This window comes from Cupressus sempervirens, chromosome 8 (genome assembly GCF_028749045.1).
Source record: "Cupressus sempervirens isolate cs-2001-9-10 chromosome 8, ASM2874904v1, whole genome shotgun sequence".
NCBI lineage: Eukaryota > Viridiplantae > Streptophyta > Pinopsida > Cupressales > Cupressaceae > Cupressus > Cupressus sempervirens.
Genome location: NC_143125.1, coordinates 486,995,530 through 487,019,062, shown reverse-complemented (window position 1 = coordinate 487,019,062; position 23,533 = coordinate 486,995,530). Strand labels below are relative to the sequence as shown.

Below are 23,533 nucleotides of genomic sequence, written 5' to 3'. Positions count from 1 at the left end.
TCATATATGCGAAAATACTCAATCCAACTGAGAGCCCTTCCAACTGAAATAACTAGCACTACTAAGGAAAAATAAAGATGGGAGCTCAACATTATGCCGACCAGCTCCTAGAAACATTACTAAACATGTGACTTGTCCTCCTAGGTCCCACAAGAAAAGAGGGCATCCACCTTCCCAGTTGTCTATAATATCCTGTCGCTCCATACTCATAATAGGTAAAACGTCTAAAATATCCAATTGCCATAACATTGCCCCTCTAAAATGTATCTCAACACAATAACTCTACTGAAGAAGCAAGCTAGCAACACTGTCAAACATGGCTTCCTCTTGCATGAAGGGAAGTGTATCAAACCTCCCACTATCCCACCCCTATGCAATAATTAAAAAAGAAAGCTCTTTGTTAGTGGACTAAATGGAAAACAATATTTAATGTGACCATATTATGATGCACCAACCGACTTCTCAGCATCTTGTATCATCACTAGGATTGCATAACTGTCTACCTATATTAGGAGTCATACGAAGCACACCCTTGTGTAAAAAATTAACACCATCAAACATACCAAGCTCAACCATCCTATACTGAATAGACTCCACCCAAGTGTAATCATCAGGCTCAACATCTATGACAATAGAGTAACCATAGGCATTGTACAAATGTGGTTGAGTCCTAATTGTATGAGGAGAAGAACCAATCAATGGATGCTCATTTTCCCTGTCCTTTCTCCTTGTGTGCTCCTTGGCCATTTTGTTAGCCAAGTCTTTCCCTCTGAAAGGATTCAGCAGCAACAGCTTGCTTTGTGGAGGTGGAGCTGGAATTGCTACCGAACTGTTGTTTCCATCGATCTTGCTAAAGCAAAAAGCTTGCAAAGATCTGCGAACTTGAGGTGAACACCAATAGAAGTGATGTTGAAAGTCTCAATAAAATGCATGTAGGACTTGGGTAAACTTTTAAGAGTGATTACCACAATGTCCTCTTCCTCCATCTTGCGTCTAATGGCAAGCAATTGATAGCAGATTTCCTGAATCCTATTTGAAGTGTTCCTAAAGCGATTTCTGCTCATCCATGGCAATAGACAACAGAGTGTTATTGACAAAGAAAGCTCTACTTTTATCGGAAGTCTCTTGTAGTTTTTATAAGTACTCCCATATCTCGGCAATTGTTTTCCCAGATGGAATCTAAGGGAGTTGTTCATCAACTACTGATAATTTGAGAAGCATAACTGCCTTTCGATTATGTTGATCATAGACACTCTGATCAAGACGAGTTATAGTACCCAAAACCACCTTATCGTTGCCGCGATATTCAGAGATGGTTAGCATTTGCTGCTTCCAAGTGTCATAATTCCAACCATTGAATTTTTAACTTCCCTTGAGCAAAATATTTGTCAGTGATGCCATGGCGCATTTTCAATGAAAATTCTATAAAGGCACGTACTTTGAGGCAAAAAGTCGGAAGACACAAAAAAAATGAAAAGGAACCCATAAGAGAGCTCAAAAAAACCAGAACGAATCTACTGTCAAATTTTGGATCCGCTGGCTCAAAAATTGAGGCACAAATATTGAGGCACCCAGAAAAAATGAATGACAACCCTGTTGAGCTCTCAAAAAACCCACCAAGAATATGCAAATAAAATTTTGGAACTAGTACAGAAAATTAGGGTTTTTAAAAAAACCCTAACTAGTTCAAACAAACTCAAAAATCTACAATAAAAATGGAGGATTTAAAGATAAATCTTCCAGATCAATTTGCAAAAAATAATATCGAAAAATTTGCTCAAATAATTTATGTTGGAAATAACAAAATTTTCAAAAAAAAATGAAGTTTATGCTCTGATACCATATTATGGGAAGTAATTGGTAAAAAACTTGATTGTTATTGACAAAGATCAAATGATCAATATATACAAATGAATAGACGATGTTTCCTTAAGATAGTCGTCAAGAATAGAAGCATTATATTCTAGTTAACAGATAACTAACAGCTAACTAAATATTAGAAAGTAACTAATATTTAAATAATAAAATTTTCAAAAAAAATTGAAGTTTATGCTCTGATACCATATTATGGGATGTAATTGGTAGAAAACTTGATTGTTATTGACAAGGATCAAATGATCAATATATACAAATGAATAGACGATGTTTCCTTAAGATAGTCGTCAAGAATAGAAGCATTATATTCTAGCTAATAGATAACTAACAGCTAACTAAATATTAGAAAGTAACTAATATTTACAGTAGGGACAACTCAAAGAAGACAGTTAAACACACACATTTCTTTGGACACAAATAACATAAGTAGCATAGACTACGGAGATAGAAAATATACCTATAGACATTAAAGTTACACAAAATCAACAGAAAGATATTTAATTACTTGCCATGTTCTTACAAATACATACTCATTTGCAACTCAACTCTAGAATCTCTGTACTACTTGGTGATTGTCAGTTTACTTGTAAAAACTTGAGATCATGTTACGACTCCAAATAGTATTGGAGTTTCAAAAGCACGGAGAAAGGGGTGAATCAATGCTTCAAGGCAAATCTAAATAACTTTTTAATCTTTTGCACAAGTAAATAAAAACATTCCGACAATACACACTGAAAGAATAACCAAAACCACAAATAGACGATACAAGCAAATTGCCCTGAGTCAAGTGAATTGCCCTGAGTGGAACCCTCCAGGTAAAAAACCACTCAAAATGCCTCACTGGCTTAATTTGAAAATATCCTTCTACAACACCCCACTGAATATACAACTGTCTCACTGACAATTTCAAAAAGCCTCATTGGCTAAAGGATCTCACTTGTCATTTGTGTGTCTCACTGACAATATGTGCATCACTGGCCTTCTACAGGACTTACAATGCTTCACTGGGCTTGCAGCCTTTACAAAGCTCTTTATTAATTTCAAAATACAGAGTAATACCTCTGTTTCATTACAATGCATATCTTGGTCTGAGACTCAAGAATCATGTGTATCACATCAATCTAAGAATTCATACAATATATCATTGCACATAAATAAACTTTTCATGCAATAGTACATTATATGTACTCTACAGATCAATTCCTTATCTTAATGAAAATATAACAATTTCATTCTTTTGAACTTCTGTAATATATTACAATCCTCTCTGTCTGGAAAATAAAACTTCCTGTGCAATTTGTCTCAATAAACACAATATATGATAATCTCATTGTTTGAATTATTTTTAACTAAAAGGTTCATGAGTTTATCTCATTTACAATATCAGGAACTGATGAAAGATGTTCTTTACATACATCAAATGATCTCTGCTTATATATTTTCAAATTGACAATGAATATAAACAATGTAAAGATTGTCAAAGGAACTCATTATGAACTGAATAATAACCACTACTATAACTGATCAAACTCTTCAAATCTTTTGCCAACTTCTAATCATTCCTTGACAGTTACAAATAGAATGATCATGTTTTCATCAACATCTCAACAATACAATATCTTCGTTGTTCTGCCTCAGCTAAGACCTTTATCAAGAATTTGAATGTAAATCTATTGAACTAACAAATTTCTGCAATAACTTCAGATGAAGTTGAAAGACGTTTTAACACAAACAGGGGTTTACTTTGATATTCAATCTGTAGAGACTAAAACTGACAAGCCCTGTATAGAAGTAACTCATAATACATGTTTGAGCATAAAACAAAATGAAGGATAAATAACAAACTCGGGTGTTAAAAAACTCGAACAAAAACAATCCCATCCAGGGTTTATTTTGAGAACACAAAAACCTTTATCAAAGAAAACCGTTAATAACAGGGCTTCAAGTAAATAATAAGACTAACTATGAATCAGTGTAACCTGGGAACTCACACCCCCCCCAAACCTCAAAGTTCCCGTCCCCAAGATGTCCCCACCAGGGACTTGGAGAACCGGAGTACCCCCACCTCCGCCATTCCACAACCATGCTGGCACTAGAATGGTTGCTTGAACTTCTATTTGAATTTTGAATGTTACTATTGGGTATGTTCTATGTTACTATGTTGAATGTTCAATAGTTTTGTTTTGTGTTGCAATTTTGCTATGTTCAAGTATTTCAATTTGGTATGTTATACTGAAACATCATTTCGTTACTAGCATTTCAAGTTCTATATGCATAGTATACAACACCCCCCGCCCCCTGTCATTATCCTACCATCCTCCCTCCGCCATCCCAAAATTGGGGCCCTTTGTCACCCCATTCCGGAAACTAGTCCCAATTTCCCAGCGTAACCAAGCACCAATGTTACACTACTATGAACGTAAAGAAATCATAAAAGAAATTCAAACTAAAAATCCTTTGATAACATTCGTATGACTCCTATTGACAAGAATTGTAACTTAGCAGAAAAACACAGAATGATTAATAAAATACCAAGATTTTGAGATAACAATAGACTGCCAACAAGATGTAAAACAAAAAGTACTGATACCTTTTTCCTAATCCAGTTTACTGTGCCATTGTTGGGCTTCAAAAATCTTCAATGTAACTGCCTTAACTCTATTTTTCAACTTAAGTCTTCAGAGAACTATAATCATATCTCTAGAAGAATTCCCAATCATTGCTATCCTTTTATACTGCACCCATATCTAATACAAATTTCAACTGTAACTGCATATATTATGCAGTTTCCATGTATCCAAAAACAGAAAGAACTGATTTTAATACCAAAAAAAGCTGAATGATCCTTAGCTCACAATTTAGCATGGGTCATGCCATAGATGAGCCGCACCCTGACTTCCCAATTTATCTTTGTAAAAAAACAATCAAGTATGCTTGCCACTATGAAAATATGTGGATGAAAACAACAACTGCTTCTTGTCACAATGTCTAAAGAAATACTTTTGTTACAATGCCAATATAGATGTAACGTTTCTCAAAGACCTAAGTAAACTTAGGCAGCATGAATTAAAGTTCATTTTAGTCACTTAAAGTGACTTAAGTTTTGGAAGATAGTTATTTTTATGAGAAACTCTGTATATCAAATGAGCCTTTTATTGCCAAGTTTGAAATTTGATCCCTTTTATCACTGTATATCAACAATATGTGCTAATGAACTGAACCATGTGTTAAGGGATAATTGCAAATGTACTAAGCACTGCCTATATTTTTGTGTGTTCCAAGTACACATCCAAATGCATATATATAGGAGTAGAGGAGACATGTCTCTATGTTAATAAGTATTGGTTATGGTGAGATAATAATCATTAGACATAATTAACAGCAATATATATATATATATATATAGATTAATCAAATGCAATAATGTTTAACCAATAAACATTAGAGATTAACTCTAGATCAATTCAATCCGATGGAAGCTACAACTTTAACACTCCCTCTTACTGAGGGAGGATTGAATCATTTATGTTTCATTACCTTAGTGATATTCACTTGATATGTGCACTCACATCAAACAAGTGATGTCTATCAAGAGAATAAGTTATTTGATTTCCGGCACTCCCAGACAACAACTTAATGAAGTTGATCGGATAACAAGTCATCAATATGTCATGAACTCTATCATGACAAGTATCATGATATCCAACATGCCGAGATAGCAACTTAATGTAGTCCAATCATGATACATTCGTTATCATGAGTTCCAGCACTCCGGGACAGCAACTTAATGTGGTATGTCATGATAACAGGTCCAACTATTGATAAGATCGTCACCTTGTTTGGTGGATATTTTGCAATCGACAATTTTGGGTAAAAATCTAGTCGCAAACTGGAATGACTAGCCATAGCGTGTGAGATGGAGTCTCTCCTACCTTAAAGGGAAAGCTCCCCCTTCTCACCGTTCCTTGGATCAACTCAAGGTAAGCAAGAAGTCGAGAAATTTTATAAAATGGGTGTTACCGATATCATTTCTTCTTATTTCTCAAGAAAGAATCCACTTACTCGTAGAGCGAGTAATGGGCAAGGTGAATCTCTAACTACACTTCTATCAAGAAGTGGAAACAGTGATACTAATAAACTACACTTCTATCAAGAAGTGGAAACAGTGATACTAATAAACCTTCATTAACTCAAAGGCTAGCTGAAAATGTACCGATTTGGCTCTAAGTCTGATCGTACTTCTATATGGAAAAAGTTTACAATTAAGGCACAAAGACTCCTAAAAGTAAAAATAACTTAACTATTTTGCGAATCAAGAAAGAAGTATAAGCTACAAACAAAGCTTCTAGCTATATATTTCCACAACTGCTTCCAGTGAAAGCTTTGTGTCCGACTGCTTCTTAAATCACTATGCCCTTTTTATTGAACATACAATTATAACATGAATCAAGAAAATAGGCACAAATTACAGTCAAAGCTTCTAATTTGCTCTATCACAACTGCTTCCAATCAAAGCTTCAAATCTAATTGTTTTTTTTATTCACTTTTCTCCCAAATTCATACTACACAATCAAAGTTATGCTTCCACAAATGTGGCAGAGCTTCCTTGCATACAACAAAAGATGATATACAATGAGGGGGCACTCCTTTATATAGGCACAGGTTTTGAGAAAAAGGTGGAGGAAAAAGTGGGAACTCAACCAACTTTGACCTAGTCTAGCTAAAAGATAAAATATAGGGTTGCATGCAACTGCATGTGCAACTCACATCACATCTTTTCATGTACATGCAACTTGCATTGCATGTAAGTCATATCACATGTAATTATAAATTTTCATATAATACATTCTCTTCAATTACAAACATGAAAGAAGAAGAAAGAAGACGGAAGAGAATTGAAACAATCCTAGGGATTGTCCTAAAAGGCCTTGTACTTGACGATGCAATCCCGAATGATCACAGGATCGGAAGTTCCTGTACTTTGTACTGTTGCATTCACCTTGATAACCATGGTGTTGCGTCTTTTAATATACTCTAACTCTGATGAATTGTCCATTGTCATTTGAAAACTTGATGTGATCCAGCTTTTCTTGCTCAAGTTTTCATGAATTCTCCTTTGTAAATTGACACATTCTGGATTCTCTAACACTTTGAAAACCTTCTTGACGATGTCTGGATGTAAGCTCAGAATAACTTTCCATCAGCAACTTTAACTCTTCTTTTTTTTTTTGAAGTAAAGTGCTTGGTGCATGGGAATGCGTGCAAATGAGAACTTTTGACTATTAAAAAGTAACTTGGACTTTCAAGATGTCATTGCACAGAAATGGATTACATGTAAATGCAACATGTAATGAGAAATGGAAAGTGAGATGAGTGAAAATGGAAGCAGAAAATGGGTTTACATGCATGTGTGGATGGTGAATGAAATGGAAAACATGTAATCGCATTTGTCAGATGAGATGTGAAGCGTTCTGACATGGAAGATGAAAGTGGAATGTGATGATGCTTTCGCATGAAGTGAAACAACAAGTAGTTCTTGGGAAAGAACTTGTGACTTCTCCAAAGTGGAGATAACCGGCAAGCAAGCACAGAACACAAAAACTCAAAAGAAAAACGTACATTTGGAAAGTGACTCAAACATGTCACAATGCAAAGCACTTCAACATGCAAATTTGAATTTGGAATTTGGGGAAAAACCAAAAATATGAAAATGAACCATTTCAACATTTTTAAAGGAAAAATGCACTATTCATGGCATATATTTGGACAATTGTGCAATAACAAGCCATAATATGCATGGAAATAGCAAGATAAGCATGAATTGATGAGCAAGTTAGAAAATGTCCACTTACTTGGGGATCAAAGAGCCAAAATAGCAAGAATCATAAACTTTGAAGACCAATTCTTCCTCAAATCCAAATTTTCAAACAACTTTTTGACTTTTTCCGTACTTGCATTTAACAAATATTAATGAGCAATGAAGGGTCGAATTTGACATGAAAGTGCCAAATACATGGTCTCCAAAGATAATATCATGCATTTAAAACTCAAAAACAATCCCTCTTGATCCTTGGTATGGGCTGGAAATGTCATTTTTTGAGTTTTTTGAACAAAAACATGACTTTTTTATGCAAAAATCTAAGCCATTTTTGCAAAAAAGTGGCCAAAAATGTATGTTTTTGAGTTATTTTTGACTTGTGAATGCAAAAACGACTTCCCCAAATGCCAATGCATGGATCCAAATGCAAAAAGGTGACTTCAAAACACATAAAAGTGGATAAAAACCTCAATTTTCTGAGCATTTTAAGCAAAAACATAATTCATAAAAGGCATTAAACAAAAACGTTTTGGCTTTTAAACACCAAAACATGAGTCACAATGTAACGTAATACACTTAAAAAGCCAAATCGATTCCTCTTTGGGCCAAAACTTGAGCCAAAAATGATGTTTTTTGAAGATTTTTCCAAAAATGTGCCTTTGGAAGGAGTTTAGAAAAATGTCTTTCAACAAGATGAATCCATTTTTTATGATGGAAAATCCATGCCAAGCAAAAACAACCCTAATGAGAAAGATTTCATGCAAATCCGCCAAGTAAATCTCTCACAATGAGCCAAATCGGGTCATTGGAGAGCAAATGCATGTGTTCTTCCAAAATCGGACCTTTTGGGCTGATATGCATGTTTTAAAATATGCTTTTGATTAAAATCGGAATTTTTGGAGTGACTTGCATATTTTAAAAACTTTCAACAAAGAAAATCGGAACTTTTGGAGTGCATAACACATTTTAAAATATGCATATGGTCAAAATCGGACCTTTTGGGGTGCAATATATATTTTAAGTTGTATCTCACTTTTTTGATGCAATGACACAAAAACTTACCTTTTGATGTAATGACATCAAAAAGGTCCACTTTTGATTTCAAGTTTAACTTTATATGCAATGACATGTAAAATGTCCACTTTTGATGGATTTTACATGTAATTGCATATAAAATGTCACACTTTTGATAACTTAAAATCATTTATCAAACACATATCAATTTAATTTCATTAAAATGTTACTTTAATGGGACAAAAAAAATATTTATATATCATACTAAAAATATAACACATAAATATCATTTAAAAAGTAAAATTTAAATGAGCATTTGATTTAAAAATCAAAAATTAAACTGAAACTGTATAGTTTATATAGTGACTTTAAGTGAAAAATCAAGAAGTAACTCAACTTAAAATTATAACATAAAGTGCATTATAGTTACTTTAAGTGAAAAATTAAAAGATAAAGTAACTTAAAAACATAACATAAAGTGAATTTAAATTATATTTTTCAAAAAATGAATGTCAAATTAGAAATATAACATGATATTTTTACTTTGTGTTGTTGCATCAAAAAGGTCCACTTTTGAGACACTGAAACGACCATATCTCTTGACTAACAACTTCGATTGAGCTCTAAGTTAGATCAAATCAAAGGGAAAATCGAAAGCCATGACATGAGTTAAACCAAAGGACTAAAAATCAACAAACACAAACTCAAAAGCAAAGAAAAGGACAATAAAGGCCTCAAAAATCAAGCAAAGGCTCCACAGAAACCAAAACGAAAAAGACTTGACGAAAACCTTTAGTAAAACAATTTGATATATGAATTGAAGTCGATTCATTGATCAACATTAAACAATTGAATATCAAATTCAAACTTAGAGATATGTGAAACTAGCTTGAAAAAGTTTTGTATTGTTACCAAGATTTTGTGGTGACAAAATGCTGGACAACACACCTTTCAATAGCTACCCTCTATATATATATATAAAAGATAGTCACTTTTCATGACATAATGCACATATGCAAAATAATAACCACCGTGAACCAAGCCAAAGGATGGAACAGGAGCTTTCACCTCAACTTGTCAATCATAGAGAAGAATGTATTACCAGGAATTTCACTTAGAACTTCTCCCTCATAGAGAAGATATTATTCACAATGGATTACATCTCAAAATTCTCCCTCTAAACAATGATCCTAGGAAGTTGGGTCATGTAGTTACTCCCTTAGAGACTTTGCCCAAGGATGCCTATCAGACTCTCTTTGAATCTAATATCGATCTTCTGATTTTTTTTACTTTTTACTTTTTTTAAGTGATAAGTCATTACTTCCTCGTGATATACACAGGAGTAGGCCCATCAAAATCATGCAGTCACACGTGTTTCTAGACTCCCTCTGAGTATCAATCTTTTAAGCTTTTGCATTGCCTTTGAAGAAGTGTCATACTCCCTCTTAATGTAGAAGGATGCTCATAATCTCAATCATCAAAGATATTTGCTTCGAGAGCCTCATTTTATTCAACCTAATCACAACTTCTTCGAAGCTACTGTCATAAGTTGCCTAACGTACCATTCTTTTTTTCCTACAAGATCAACTTAGATACAACAAAAAAGATCAAGGAAAATAACTCATATAGTACATATAAAAATGCAAATGACAGAGAAACTATAATGAGTAGATAAATGTAATACTTAAGAATAATAAATACTTATTTGTACATCAACATCCTTAATACAAATCGCTCCAATGAAGGTCCATATGCAACAAATCATAAAATGATTCCATATAAGCATTTGTCAAACAATGGGAATGGAACATTAGTTATTATTCCCCGCTACAATGTGAAATTCTCACTCTTATATTGAATTGGAAATATCTGATTATAATCCTCAGTAGTCTTCATTGTCCTTTCTTTTCAATTTTGAATTCTATTTTCAACATGTTATATTGCTTTCACTAAAATACTCCACTAGTGATAATATGAACACTTTATAATCACCTCCTTACATTCCATGGCCTGAGCACAATATATATCATTGACTAGATTCTAGCATGGACAAGATTATTCATTACATGAGTTGCTTGATTTATCCAGCTCCCATCTTCTATATCCATTTCTCTGTTGACTTGGATATGATTGAGGGTGTGAGTTGTGATATTTAACTTTGTGTCTATTGCTTGCACTCCTTATCAACAATTTCATCTTTTGCATAGGCAACAATCATTGTTCTCCTACACTATTTGAATATATTAAATGGAAGAACAACAAACTCAATATTGCCAAAATCCCTTAATACTTTTAATGGATGCATGTGTGTTGTTTCAAGGATTCAAGTGAAGTGGGCCTAAGAAAATGTGAGTCTCTCTATTTTATTAAGTCTCAGACAATCCACAGAACATTGTTTTATTCACTCACTCTCTCACTATCTCAATGTTCTCATATATAAATTCCCAAATAAGAAGGCTGCTTTTAAAGATATTTTGAAAAGATTCGGACTAATAAACACGGTTGGACCATTTTCAAAACTGATATTACTATTTCTTAATTAGTTTTATTAAAACTTTCAAGCATCCCCATGTTTAGAATAACTTTTATTTGCAAATTTGTATTTTATCGTGTCAAAACCGGTTGGCTCCAATTTGTAACGATTTTCATCTCTGTTTATGAAACATGGCAAGGTAGAATTGTTTTTCTTTATATTTAGCAACAATCCAAAAATATTGTTGACTAGTCTTCTAACCACTTTTAGTTTGTACAATTGGATGATTAGCCAGTTTGACATCCATGAATAAACTCAACACCAAAAATGACTGTTGTTATGTTTGAATAAAAGACAAAGTTTATGCTGTTACTTTTGCCATACATTTGGTTAATCGGTGCCTTTCATTGGTGATCCAGAATTTAAGATTGACACGTCAGATAGGGAATTAGAAATATTTCTATTTTCATTTTATACAGCCGCCATTTCTGTGATTAATTTTACTCCTTTGGATGCCCATGTCCATTTAAAATATACTTACAGGCTTCTATGTACTTGCTTCTGCATTTCCACAAAAGCATCACAACAGAAGTTATGAGTTGGTGTTGCAATCTATCATATGCATCTATTTATTGCTATCATGTCAGATAAGGATGGAGCGATAAAACAATGACTCAATCTCCTATTGCAATCTGAAGGTGCTAGAGGGATAAGATACGTCTGTGTTTAATGAAACTGATTAGAATCCACATGCATATTTAGGTTCCTTGTTCACAATGTTCATATCTAGTAATCGGAGCTTGAGTATAACCAGTAAAGATGCTTATACCAGACTGTGGTATTTGTCTTCAAAAAAAATTATTTGGGAAGTGCTCTCACTATTTCTAGTAATCAACAAAATGGTATCTCTGTTTGTCATTGTTAGTGTGTAGGCCAGATCCAAGGAATGCTCCAAGCATTTTGCAAGTCGTAACTAATGCAGCAACTATCGTCAAGAGAACAACCTCAACGTTGAAAGCATTTGTTATAAGATAACTGATTATGCAGGCTTGCTATTATAAGCATTTGGTATAAGCTTATTGATTGTGCCAGCTTGAGATATGACTAAATATCCCAAGTGATGTCACCAAACCTACACCCCATGAACCGTGTTCTGATGCCACAACGACACACGCACATACCACATAGATAAAGAACATTTGTTCGCCTTTTTCAAAAAATCCCTGTCACATTGCAATTTCCCATTCCTCTCTTACAACATTCATATCAAGCTGACATCAAGGAGATCCACGCAACCACATTGAAGTGCTCTACTACAACCACCTCCAAATCCAGACACTGAACATGGGGTGTCAACATCCACTTGATCTGAGACATAGAATCCCACTAGCTTTCTTTTCCGACATCAAAACTGATCTGCTCCAAACAAAATGCACACTACCTATCTCTAAATTGTAGACATTCATCAGATTTTTGGAACAACATGCAGATCCCCGTCATCCAGATTCTGAGAACATCCCAAGCAGTCCATGGTTACTTCAAATCATTGAGCATTCATTGCTTTGGCTTGCCCAGTTCAACATGAATATCCTGCACAATTCAGAACAGGATCCACCTCTTTAGCTCACCATCTTTTGGTGATCCAACTTTGACCCTGCTATATTGAATTAGATCAACTTACTTCTTATTGCAGTCATTAATCTGATTTGATGTTTGAATTTTGCATATGATAATGACTAGAATTTTGTTCTATCTACTTATTTCTTCTCATCTTACATTTGTAGGCTAGCACTGATACCATGTTAAGCTAAGGGATCACTACAAATGTACTAAGCACTGCCTATATTTCTGTGTGTTCCAAGTGTAGATCCAAATGCATATATATAGGAATGGAAGAGACGTGTCTCTATGTTAATCAATATTGGTTATGGTGAGCTAATAATCATTAGACATAATTAACAGCAATATATATATAATTTATGATTAATCAAATAACCAATAACCATTAGAGATTAACTCTAGATCAATTCAATCCAGAGGAAGCTACAACTTTAACACCATGCTCAATCAAGATAGTGTCAAAGTGATCAGTAACTGAATTGCCAAAACTTAAAAGAATATGCACTTGAAATGACCTTTGGAATACTGACAATATTCTTATTGAATCAAAGCTCATCGTGTAGAGGCTGTCAAGTAAGATTAACGAGAAAAATACTTTTTTTATGCTCAGAAGTAATATGTGGAACACATAATCTATTGTGCAAATGAATATGACAAATGTAGATATCTGTACCAATCATTCTTAAACACCTGATCACAATCAATGAAGAAGTCACAATGTTGTGAGTGAAGGATCACTGTTATGTATGTGCAAACTATCATGCTATCATGGTCATGAAGAACCAAAATCAATCTGTTAATCAATCTCACATTTTCATGGACCCCTATGCAGCAAATATTATTGCCATGGATGCTATCATCACAATCAATATGCACGAGTCACTTGAGAAAGTTAGTGTTGTGTCATCGAGGACAATAAAGAGCCAGGAGCAACAATTAGATCGTGATCACAGTATTAAAATTCAGACAACGGCCTTAGCTTAACATGGCAGCTAGTCGGACTGCATCATGAACTTCTATTGTATGCTAGAATGATAAACCAAAACAAAAATAATGTCTACCTAAAGGAACATCTCAATCTCCACATAAAGTTTGGGATCTAAAAATATGACATCTTGACCTTTGAAGTGAGAACATTTCAAGTTCCTGCGACTTCGAAAATCTGCTGAAGGAGCAATGGAATCAACTGACTCCAAACGAAACGCAATTAAAAAACAACAAAAATGTGTTTTTAATTTAAGTTAGTGAGGCTTCAGTTCTCAAAAGTTAACCCACATATTAGGAGTCGGGACAATTAATCGATTGAGAAATCTCTCGACTCGGGCAAACATGGAAACTAACACACATGCATTGACGTAAATTCGACACCTACCTCAAGTCACCGGATGGGATACCTTCTTATTACAGCCGTATGCTTAGGTTTTAAAAGAAATTCAGGCCAAAACAAGGTACCGGACAATCTTGACAAACTAGGGCTCAAAAGATGCAGTTTTGGTGAGATCACATCTTCCAAACTACACACTGGAAGCATAGGACCCACTCCATGCGTTCAAATCGATTCGTCATCAAATTGATTAAATTGTACTGATGATAGTTTACAATTCTTCCAACCATGTATTCACAGCTTCTATTCAAAACCTATCATGGAGAATAAAACAGATTTTCTTATACGTGTGCCCTTAGCCAGCTAGTATAAGAATACATCCAATAAAATGAAATAAAAAGAATGCATCCAAAGCCATGGATGAGTGATCATGGTAAAATTTCATGAGTGCTCGTCAAACTCCTAGAACTAAGCATAACCAAAAAAAATCACAGAAAAGCATACATGACTGAAATCGGCACCTTAGTAATGAAGACAGTAGGGCAATACTGTTTACAGATACAACAAGTCATGTCGCCTACAATGAAGCGCAACCTCACAATGCACAGTGAACAGACACTTCGATGCCCACATTGTCCATAGCCTATCCACTTTAGTGGCTCCATGCACACTGTACACAACTCTTCCATTGTTTTCCCTTTAATCTCAAAGCAAGGGATCTATATTATTGTTTTTGTTTGAAGATGGAAATACACGAGCCTAACCAAGGAAAAGTCTTGGTCTGTTCTACGAAACTACTGAGACTACAGATATTTCCTGGTCTACCTTGCTTTGCTTCGACTCGTGTTGATCTTTTGACTTTTTAATTTCTTAGATTCCAGAATATTTTTTTGCCTTTGCAAAAGTTAAATTGGTCATCACTTTTGTAACGCTTGTCCCTTTCACCGGTCCTCCTACCTTATAAATTTCGACGGTCGTATAAGTATTCGGTGGATAGTGGATAATTTTAACTAAACATAGTTTTTATGAGACATAAATTGTAAACTTAATTTTACTAATTAGGTTTTTTTTTTTTTTTTTCACTAAATTGATGATGAGCATTTTTTATTTTTCAATATATCTTTTGTTGAATAAATTATGTCAATTGTAGATTTGTCTACATTGTTCTTGTTGAATGGATATTTTGCAACCGATAATTTATTAAAATCTAAATGCAAAATAGGTAGACTAGCCACAATGTATGGGATAGTCTCTCCTACTTTGGAGAGAAGGCTCCCCCTTCTCACTGTTTATTGGAGCAACTCAAGGTAAGCAAGAAGTTGAGAGATTTTGAAAGGGTATTACCAATATTTTTTCTTTAGGAAAGAATCCACTTACCCACAAAGCGAGTAATGGGCAAGATGAAATCTATAAGTACACTTCTATCTAATAGCTAAAAAAAGTGATACCAATAAACCAACACCAACTCAAACGCTGATTGAAAGTGTATCTGTTTGGCTCTAAGTAATATTTTAATCTATTTTATAAGAATAACCTCTCCACCGGTGATTTGAATTAAGAATTCAAATGACAATACCTATGTAGAACCTATGATATTGTGAATTAGTTGAAAATAGATAAACTGCAACAATAGATTTATGCAAGCCAAAAAGTGATCCATTTCATTCAGAATTCAAGTTTTAAATACAAAGTATGATGGATCTAAAGGGTCACCAACATCCCTTTGAGAAGAAATGAACGGCCCACATAATGTTTATTACAAAACAAAATAGGAAAACTAATAAAGAGTCATTTTAAAATTTATGTCTACTTGTAAAAGTCATAACTTTCTATATACGTAGCATAAAAATGCATGCCATTTACATTGTTGGAAAGATAAACAAATTATCTATTGCCAAATATCAAGAGTTCATGCTCTTGAATCTTTTAGGGCCCAAAATGCTCTGAATCCCTCCGCAAACACAAAATACTAAAACATTGAAAATATCAAAAAAAAAAAAATGATTTTGGTATTTTTCCATTTTTTGTACCAACATCCCCCTGCATCTTTTGGACTATATTTTGATCATTGGGTAAAAGCAAAAAATTGAGTCACCGTTTGGGCTTTCGGCCAAAAGGGATTTGGTCGTAACCCCTTCGGTCGTACAGACGCGCCTACGTGGCCACTTGGGTTTTAGTCGAAACCCTTTTGGCATATAGGGTTTCAGCCGAAACGCCTATGATATTATAAAAAAGCGGAAATCACTTTTGGACGGTCATTTCCACTATTTTGAATTATGTTAGTTTAGAGTGTTTCGACCATAACTAGTAAGTGGTTTTTTTTTTTTTTTTTTTTTTTAAATTATTACATGTTAGCATTACTTAAATTAATTATCTTTTAAGTGTTTTAGTAATTTAATTAATTATATCTTAAGTGTTTTATTAATTAAATTAGTTATATTTAAAAAATTTAGTAGTTGATTATTTAGACTAGTTAATTTATTTATTTTCTTAAGTGTTTTATTAATTAAATTAGTTATATTTAAAAAAAATTAGTAGTTGATTATTTAGACTAGTTTATTTATTTATTTTAGTTCTAGATCAATATGTTAGATAAAGAACTATATAGTATTTTTTAATTAAATATCTATTTAATCATAAATTTAGATTTTACATCAAACATAGAAAATTCAAGCTGAGACCTAAATAACTAAAGTAATTACATTTGAGAAAATATTAGCATAGTACAAACCTATATAGATAATTAACATGTAACTTGAAACATTAGGTAGAACTAAACTATAATAAGTTCTAGTTGTTCAAACTTGAAAACTTAAAATTTAACCAATTTCAAACTTAGAAAACTTGAAAACTATAATAACATGCATGTGCATGAAACTTTGAAAACTTGTTAAGACCTCGAGATAGCTAAAAATTAGTTACATTTAAGAAAATATTAACATAGTAAACCTATGTACTAAATAACATGTGCATATTTTTTGTTCACATACATGAGCTAGATACATCAAGTTTCAATATATATTTAACATGTGTGTTAAATTAAAACGATCTATATTTTTTAGTTTCATTCAACTTTGTACATATAAATATACATGTACATGTTTTAAATTAAATTTAACTTTCAATTTTATATCTACTTACATATATCTTAACTCTACATTTATAGACAGATATCTTCTTTGCATATCATTATGGCATATGGTACTGGCGGTGCACCTACGACCTTAGGAGAGGCTAGTGTTTAGGGGGGGTCATAGTGCCGAGTCAGGCACGACACGTAGACCGATATCATCCTCTAAGGAGAGACAATGTTTATTTAGAGATACAGTTGCTAGGTTATCTCATGCTATAGAGTATCTCGAGTCTACATTTTTGGCTTCTACCACTCTCTCTAATAGGGAGAAGATTATTTCTATGATAGATGAGTTATTCTATATGATTGAGACAATAGAGACATACAACCCATTTGATGATATCAGTATTGAGACTTTTTACTCTTCCCTTTCTCACAATGTCACTGGCACTATGAAGTATACACATATTCATGGAGAGGTCTCCACTACTATGGTGAAGAGTATGTTTCCCTTTTATACAAATAGGCCTAGGGTTAGAGGTTATTCGGCTACAAAGTGTATAGATGAGCTTGTTGCACCATTTATATATTCTCACTAGCTAGTTGCGCATTAGAGGTGGCCACAAAAGGATGAGTTTCCTCAATTTCATTTACATCATGATGTAGATTATACAGATTTTCCAGGTCATGCTAGACAGGGCCTTGGTAGATTGTTAGAGAGATTTAGACCTACGGATACCCCTGCGCTTGTTAATAAACGAGCAATGGTGGGTCCAAACCATTTGGTCATGCCAAGAGCTCCACAGATGGTTGTTGCGGGTATGACTATTCCAGATGATACAGTCAAGACTCAGATATATTCTAGCATTGCCACAGTTGCTACGTAGTTACATGAGATGTCTTCAAATCAATGTGGTAGATATATGTTACAATCTCATGGTACCATTTTGACAGTTGCATCCTCTAGCACAGGAGTTGATGATGTGTATGAGATAGTAAATATACCATCTCCACTAGAGGTTTAGATTATATCAAATGCGAATGCATTGCGTCATATGGCATCCTATTTAGCATCTGATCTTCTTGGTTCATATCAGGCATTATCGACAATCACGAGGATTCCTCTTCGTGACATTAGTGGACACATCATCCATATTCTATCATGCACAATAGGATAACAACCCTCGCAGAGACAGGAGGATATCCCTACACCTTCTACAGCACTTGCTCCTACAAAGGGCCTTACAGCACCCATCCCCACACCTACTCAGGATCCTGTAGCACCTATTGCTACAGAGGGCCCTACAACACCTCCCCCCCCCACCTCCTATAGCACTTCCCCATGCTCAGGCCCCCACAGTACAATAGGGTCTATTTACCACTATGATTTCAGATGAGACGGTCAACTTGGACCAGGCTACTCTATCACTACATGATTTAGATATCAGTCAGAGCGGCAAAGCATTACATGATGCTATGGTAAATATAAATTTATACATTTAAATTTATTTGTTACTATAATTTACACAAGTATAAGTTTAGTGTACTTGAGCTTTTATACATGTACTTAGAGACATACATATATTCAAGTGATTCAATTTAACTTGTGTACATACATGTGTGTTCTATAGGGTCTTAGTGATAGTATGTTGTGTTTTGGAGATCTTTAGACCCCAACAGGTCCTATACGACATGAGTCACAGGTATGTTGCATTTTTTATTGTATATTTGATAGATGTGTGTGTGTGTGTGTGTGTGTGTGTGTGTGTGTGTGTGTGTGTGTGTGTGTGTGTGTGTGTGTGTGTACATATGATATAATACATGCACGTATGTATAATTTTATAATTTAACAAATTTCTTTCATTTGACACAGGGTTCAGACCCAAATCATAGAGCTTTTTGGGGTCATGGATCAGGAGGGGGATGTGGTTGATCTTATTTTACATGGTTATTTCATTGATATTGCCCATGACATTTTATATCTACGCATGTCATTTCAGATACTTTGATATGGAGACATGTTATTTAAGATACATGTGTTATTTCAAACACTTTTATATGGATACATGTTATTTCAGGTACATTTGATGTACATGGTATTTTAGAGACATTTGATGTTGTATTTTGGAGACAATTTATATGGTATTTTGGATACATTTTACATGGGTACATTATTTCATAGATGTGTTATTTTGTAGATGTACATATTATGTTCATGTATTATGTTCATGTTGAATGTATGTATGTTTTCAATATTCATATTTTTATTTCATAGATCATGTGTTATTTTGTACATGTGTTACAACATTTAATCAATAAATTTGATACATATTTAAGAACATAAAGAGTACCAGTAAAGAATACATGTGTTACAACATTTAATCACTAAATTTAATACATATAAGAACACAAAGAATACATATGAACGTAAAGAATGTAATACGTCCTATAGAATCAATTTCAAGAGTGCATTTAATCAAAAAAGGGGTTGTCCTAATTTAGGATGTCTTAAGGAGTTGTCTTAAGGAATTCTTAATGGGAGCTCTTAAGGGGAAGTCCTAATGGGATGTACGTACATATATATACATCAGACCGTACATATATACACAAAATATATATAATAATACATGTTCATCACTAAATTTAATACATATAAGAACACAAAGAATACGTACGAACATAAAGAATGTAATACGTGCTATAGAATCAATTTTAAGAGTGCATTTAATCAGTAAAGGGGTTGTCCTAATTTAGGATGTCTTAAGGGGTTGTCTTAAGGGGAGGTCTTAAGGGGGAGTCTTAAGGGGAGGTCGTAAGGGAAACCCATAGAATGGGATGTCTTAAGGGGTTGCCTTAAGGGGAAGTCTTAATGGGAAAACTAATAAAGAGTCATTTTAAAATTTATATCTACTTGTAGAAGTAATAATTTTCTATATACATAGCATAAAAATGCATGTTGTCTGCACCATTGGAAAGATAAACAAATTATCTATCGCCAAATATCAAGAGTTCATGCTCTTGAAGCTTTTAGGGCCCAAAATGCTCTGAATCCTTCCGCAAACACAAAATACTAAAACATAGAAAATATCAAAAAAAAAAAAATGATTTGTGGTATTTTCCCTTTTTTTTGTACCAGCATCCCCTCCATCTTCTGGACTATGTTTTGATCACTAGTTAAAAGCACAAAACTAAGTCACCGTTTGGGCTTTCGGCCGTAACCCCTTCAGTCGTACAAATGTGCCTACGTGGCCACTGGGATTTCAGTCGAAACCCTTTTGGCATACAAGGTTTTGGCCGAAATCCGCATGATATTATAAAAAAGCAAAAATCACTTTTGGAAGGTCATTTCCACTATTTTGAATTCTGTTGGTTTAGAGTGTTTTGGCCGTAACCGGTAAGTGGTTTTTTTTTGTTTTTGTTTTTGTTTTTTTTTAGTTATTACATGTTAGCATTACTTAAATTAATTTTCTTTTAAGTGTTTTAGTAATTTAATTAATTATATTTTAAGTGTTTTATTAATTAAATTAATTGTATTTAAAGTTTTTTAGTAGTTGATTATTTAGACTAGTTAATTTTTTTTATATAGTTCTAAATCAATATGTTAGATAAAGAACTATATAGTATTTTTTTAATTAAATATCTATTTAATCATAAATGTAGATTTTACATCAAACATAGAAAATTCAAGCTGAGACCTAGATAACTAAAGTAATTACATTTGAGAAAACATTAGCATAGTACAAACCTATATAGATAACTAACATGTAACTTGAAACATTAGGTAGAACTAAAATATAATAAGTTCTAGTTGTTCAATCTTGAAAACTTAACCAATTTCAAACTTAGAAAACTTGAAAACTATAATAACATGCATGTACATGAAACTTTGAAAACTTGTTAAGACCTCAAGATAGCTAAAAATTAGTTACATTTTAGAAAACATTAACATAGTAAACCTATGTACTAAATAACATGTGCATATTTTTTGTTCACATACATGAGCTAGATACATCAAGTTTCATATATATTTAACATGTGTGTTAAATTACATATTTTTTAGTTACATTCAACTTTGTACATATACATATACATTTACATGTTTTAAATTAAATTTAACTTTCAATTTTATATGTACTTACATATATCTCAACTCTGCATTTATAGACAAAGATCTTCTTTGCATATCATTATGGCATATGGTACTGGTGGTGCACCTACAACCTTGGGGGAGGCTAGTGTTTAGGGAGGGGGTCATAGTGCCAAGTCACGCACGACACGTAGACCAATATCATCCTCTAAGGAGAGACGACATTTATTTAGAGATACAGTTGTTAGGTTATCTCGTGCTATAGAGTATCTCGAGTCTACACTTTTGGCTTCTACCACTCTTCCTAATAGGGAGAAGATTATTTCTATGAGAGATTGGTTATGCTATATGATTGAGATGATAGAGACATACAACCCATTTGATGATATCAATATTGAGACTTTTTACTCTTCTCTTTCTCATAGTGTCACTAGCACTGTGAAGTATACACAGATTTATGGAGAGGTCTCCACTACTATGGTGAAAAGTATGTTTCCCTTTTATACAAATAGGCCTAGGGTTAGAGGTTATTCGACTATGAAGTGTATAGATCAACTTGTTGCACCATTTATATATTCTCACTAGCTAGTTGTGCATTATAGGTGGCAACAAAAGGATGAGTTTCCTCTTTATTTTTCTAAACAATTGTTTGCAGAATTTCATTTACATCATGATGTAGATTATACAAATTTTCCAGGTCATGCTAGATAGTGCCTCAGTAGATTGTCAGAGAGATTTAAACCTGCGGATACCCCTGCGCTCGTTAATAAACAAGCAATGGTGGGTCCAAACTTTTTGGTCATGTCAAGAGCTCCACAGATGGTTGTTGCAGGTATGACTGTTCCAGATGATACAATCAAGACTCAGATATATTCTAGCATTGCCATAGTTGCTACTTAGTTACATTAGATGTGTTCAAATCGATGCGGCAGATATATGTTACGATCTCATGGTACCATTTTGATAGTTGCATCCTCTAGCACAAGACTTGATGATGTGTATGAGATAGTAGATACACCATCTCCACTAGAGGTTTCTGCTATATTAGATGTGGATGAATTGCATCGTATGGCATCCTATTTAGCATATGATCTTCTTGGTTCATATCAGGCATTATCGACAATCACGGGGATTCCTCTTCGTGACATTAGTGGACACATCAGCCATATTCTCTCACACACAACAGGATCACAACCCTCACAAAGACAGGAGGATATCCCTACACCTTCTACAACACTTGCTCCTACAGAGGGCCCTACAACACCCATCCCCACACCTACTCAGGATCCTATAGCACCTACTCCTACAAAGGGCCCTACAACACCCGCCCCCCCACCTCCTATAGCACCCTCCATACTCAAGCCCCCACAGTATGACAAGGTCTATTTACCACTATGATTTCAGATGAGACGATCAACCAGGACCAGGCTACTCTATCACTACATGATTTAGATATCAGTCAGAGTGACAAAGCATTACATGATGCTATGGTAAATATAAATTTATATATTTAAATTTATTTGTCACTATAATTTACACAAGTATAAGTTTAGTGTACTTGAGCTTTTATACATGTACTTAGAGACATACATATATTCAAGTGATTCAATTTAACTTGTGTACATACATGTGTGTTCTATAGGGTCTTAGTGATAGTATGTTGTGTTTTAGAGATCTTCAAACCCCAACAGATCCTATACAACATGAGTCACAAGTATGTTACATTTTTTATTATATATTTGATAGATATATTATATTTAATAAGATAATTGAAAACCAATCCCTCTTTTTCCTATTGGAAAAGTCTAAATCCCCTATTAGACCTGGGGACTATAAATTGGTTATATGGCATATCCGAGTGATAAACAAGAATACGTGAAATACCTTACATATCATCTCCAATAAATAAAGCAAAATAGAGTACATATGATATAATACATGCATGTATGTATAATTTTATAGTTTAACAAATTTCTTTCATTTGACACAGGGTTCAAACCCAAATCGTAGAGCCTTTTGGGGTCATGGATAAGGAGGGGGATGTGGTTGATCTTATTTTACATGTTTATTTCATTGATGTTGCCTAGGACATTTTATATATATACATGTCATTTCAGATACTTTGATATGGAGACATGTTATTTAAGATACATGTGTTATTTTAGATACTTTTATATGGATTCATGTTATTTCAGGTACATTTGATGTACATGGTATTTTAGAGACATTTGATGTGGTATTTTGGAGAC

General features: G+C 33.8%; 1 protein-coding gene across 1 annotated transcript in view; it reads right to left on the bottom strand.

Moving 5' to 3' along the window:
- The window catches only part of LOC149543325 (uncharacterized), a 105,802-nt gene extending 90,780 nt beyond the window's left edge, over nt 1-15,022 (bottom strand). The window contains exon 1 of the mRNA XM_089798155.1: nt 14,646-15,022. Coding sequence (XP_089654281.1) covers nt 14,646-14,813 — 168 coding nt within the window. The 5' untranslated portion in view covers nt 14,814-15,022. The remainder of the gene's footprint in view (nt 1-14,645) is intronic.
- Nucleotides 15,023-23,533: the final 8,511 nt, after the last annotated feature.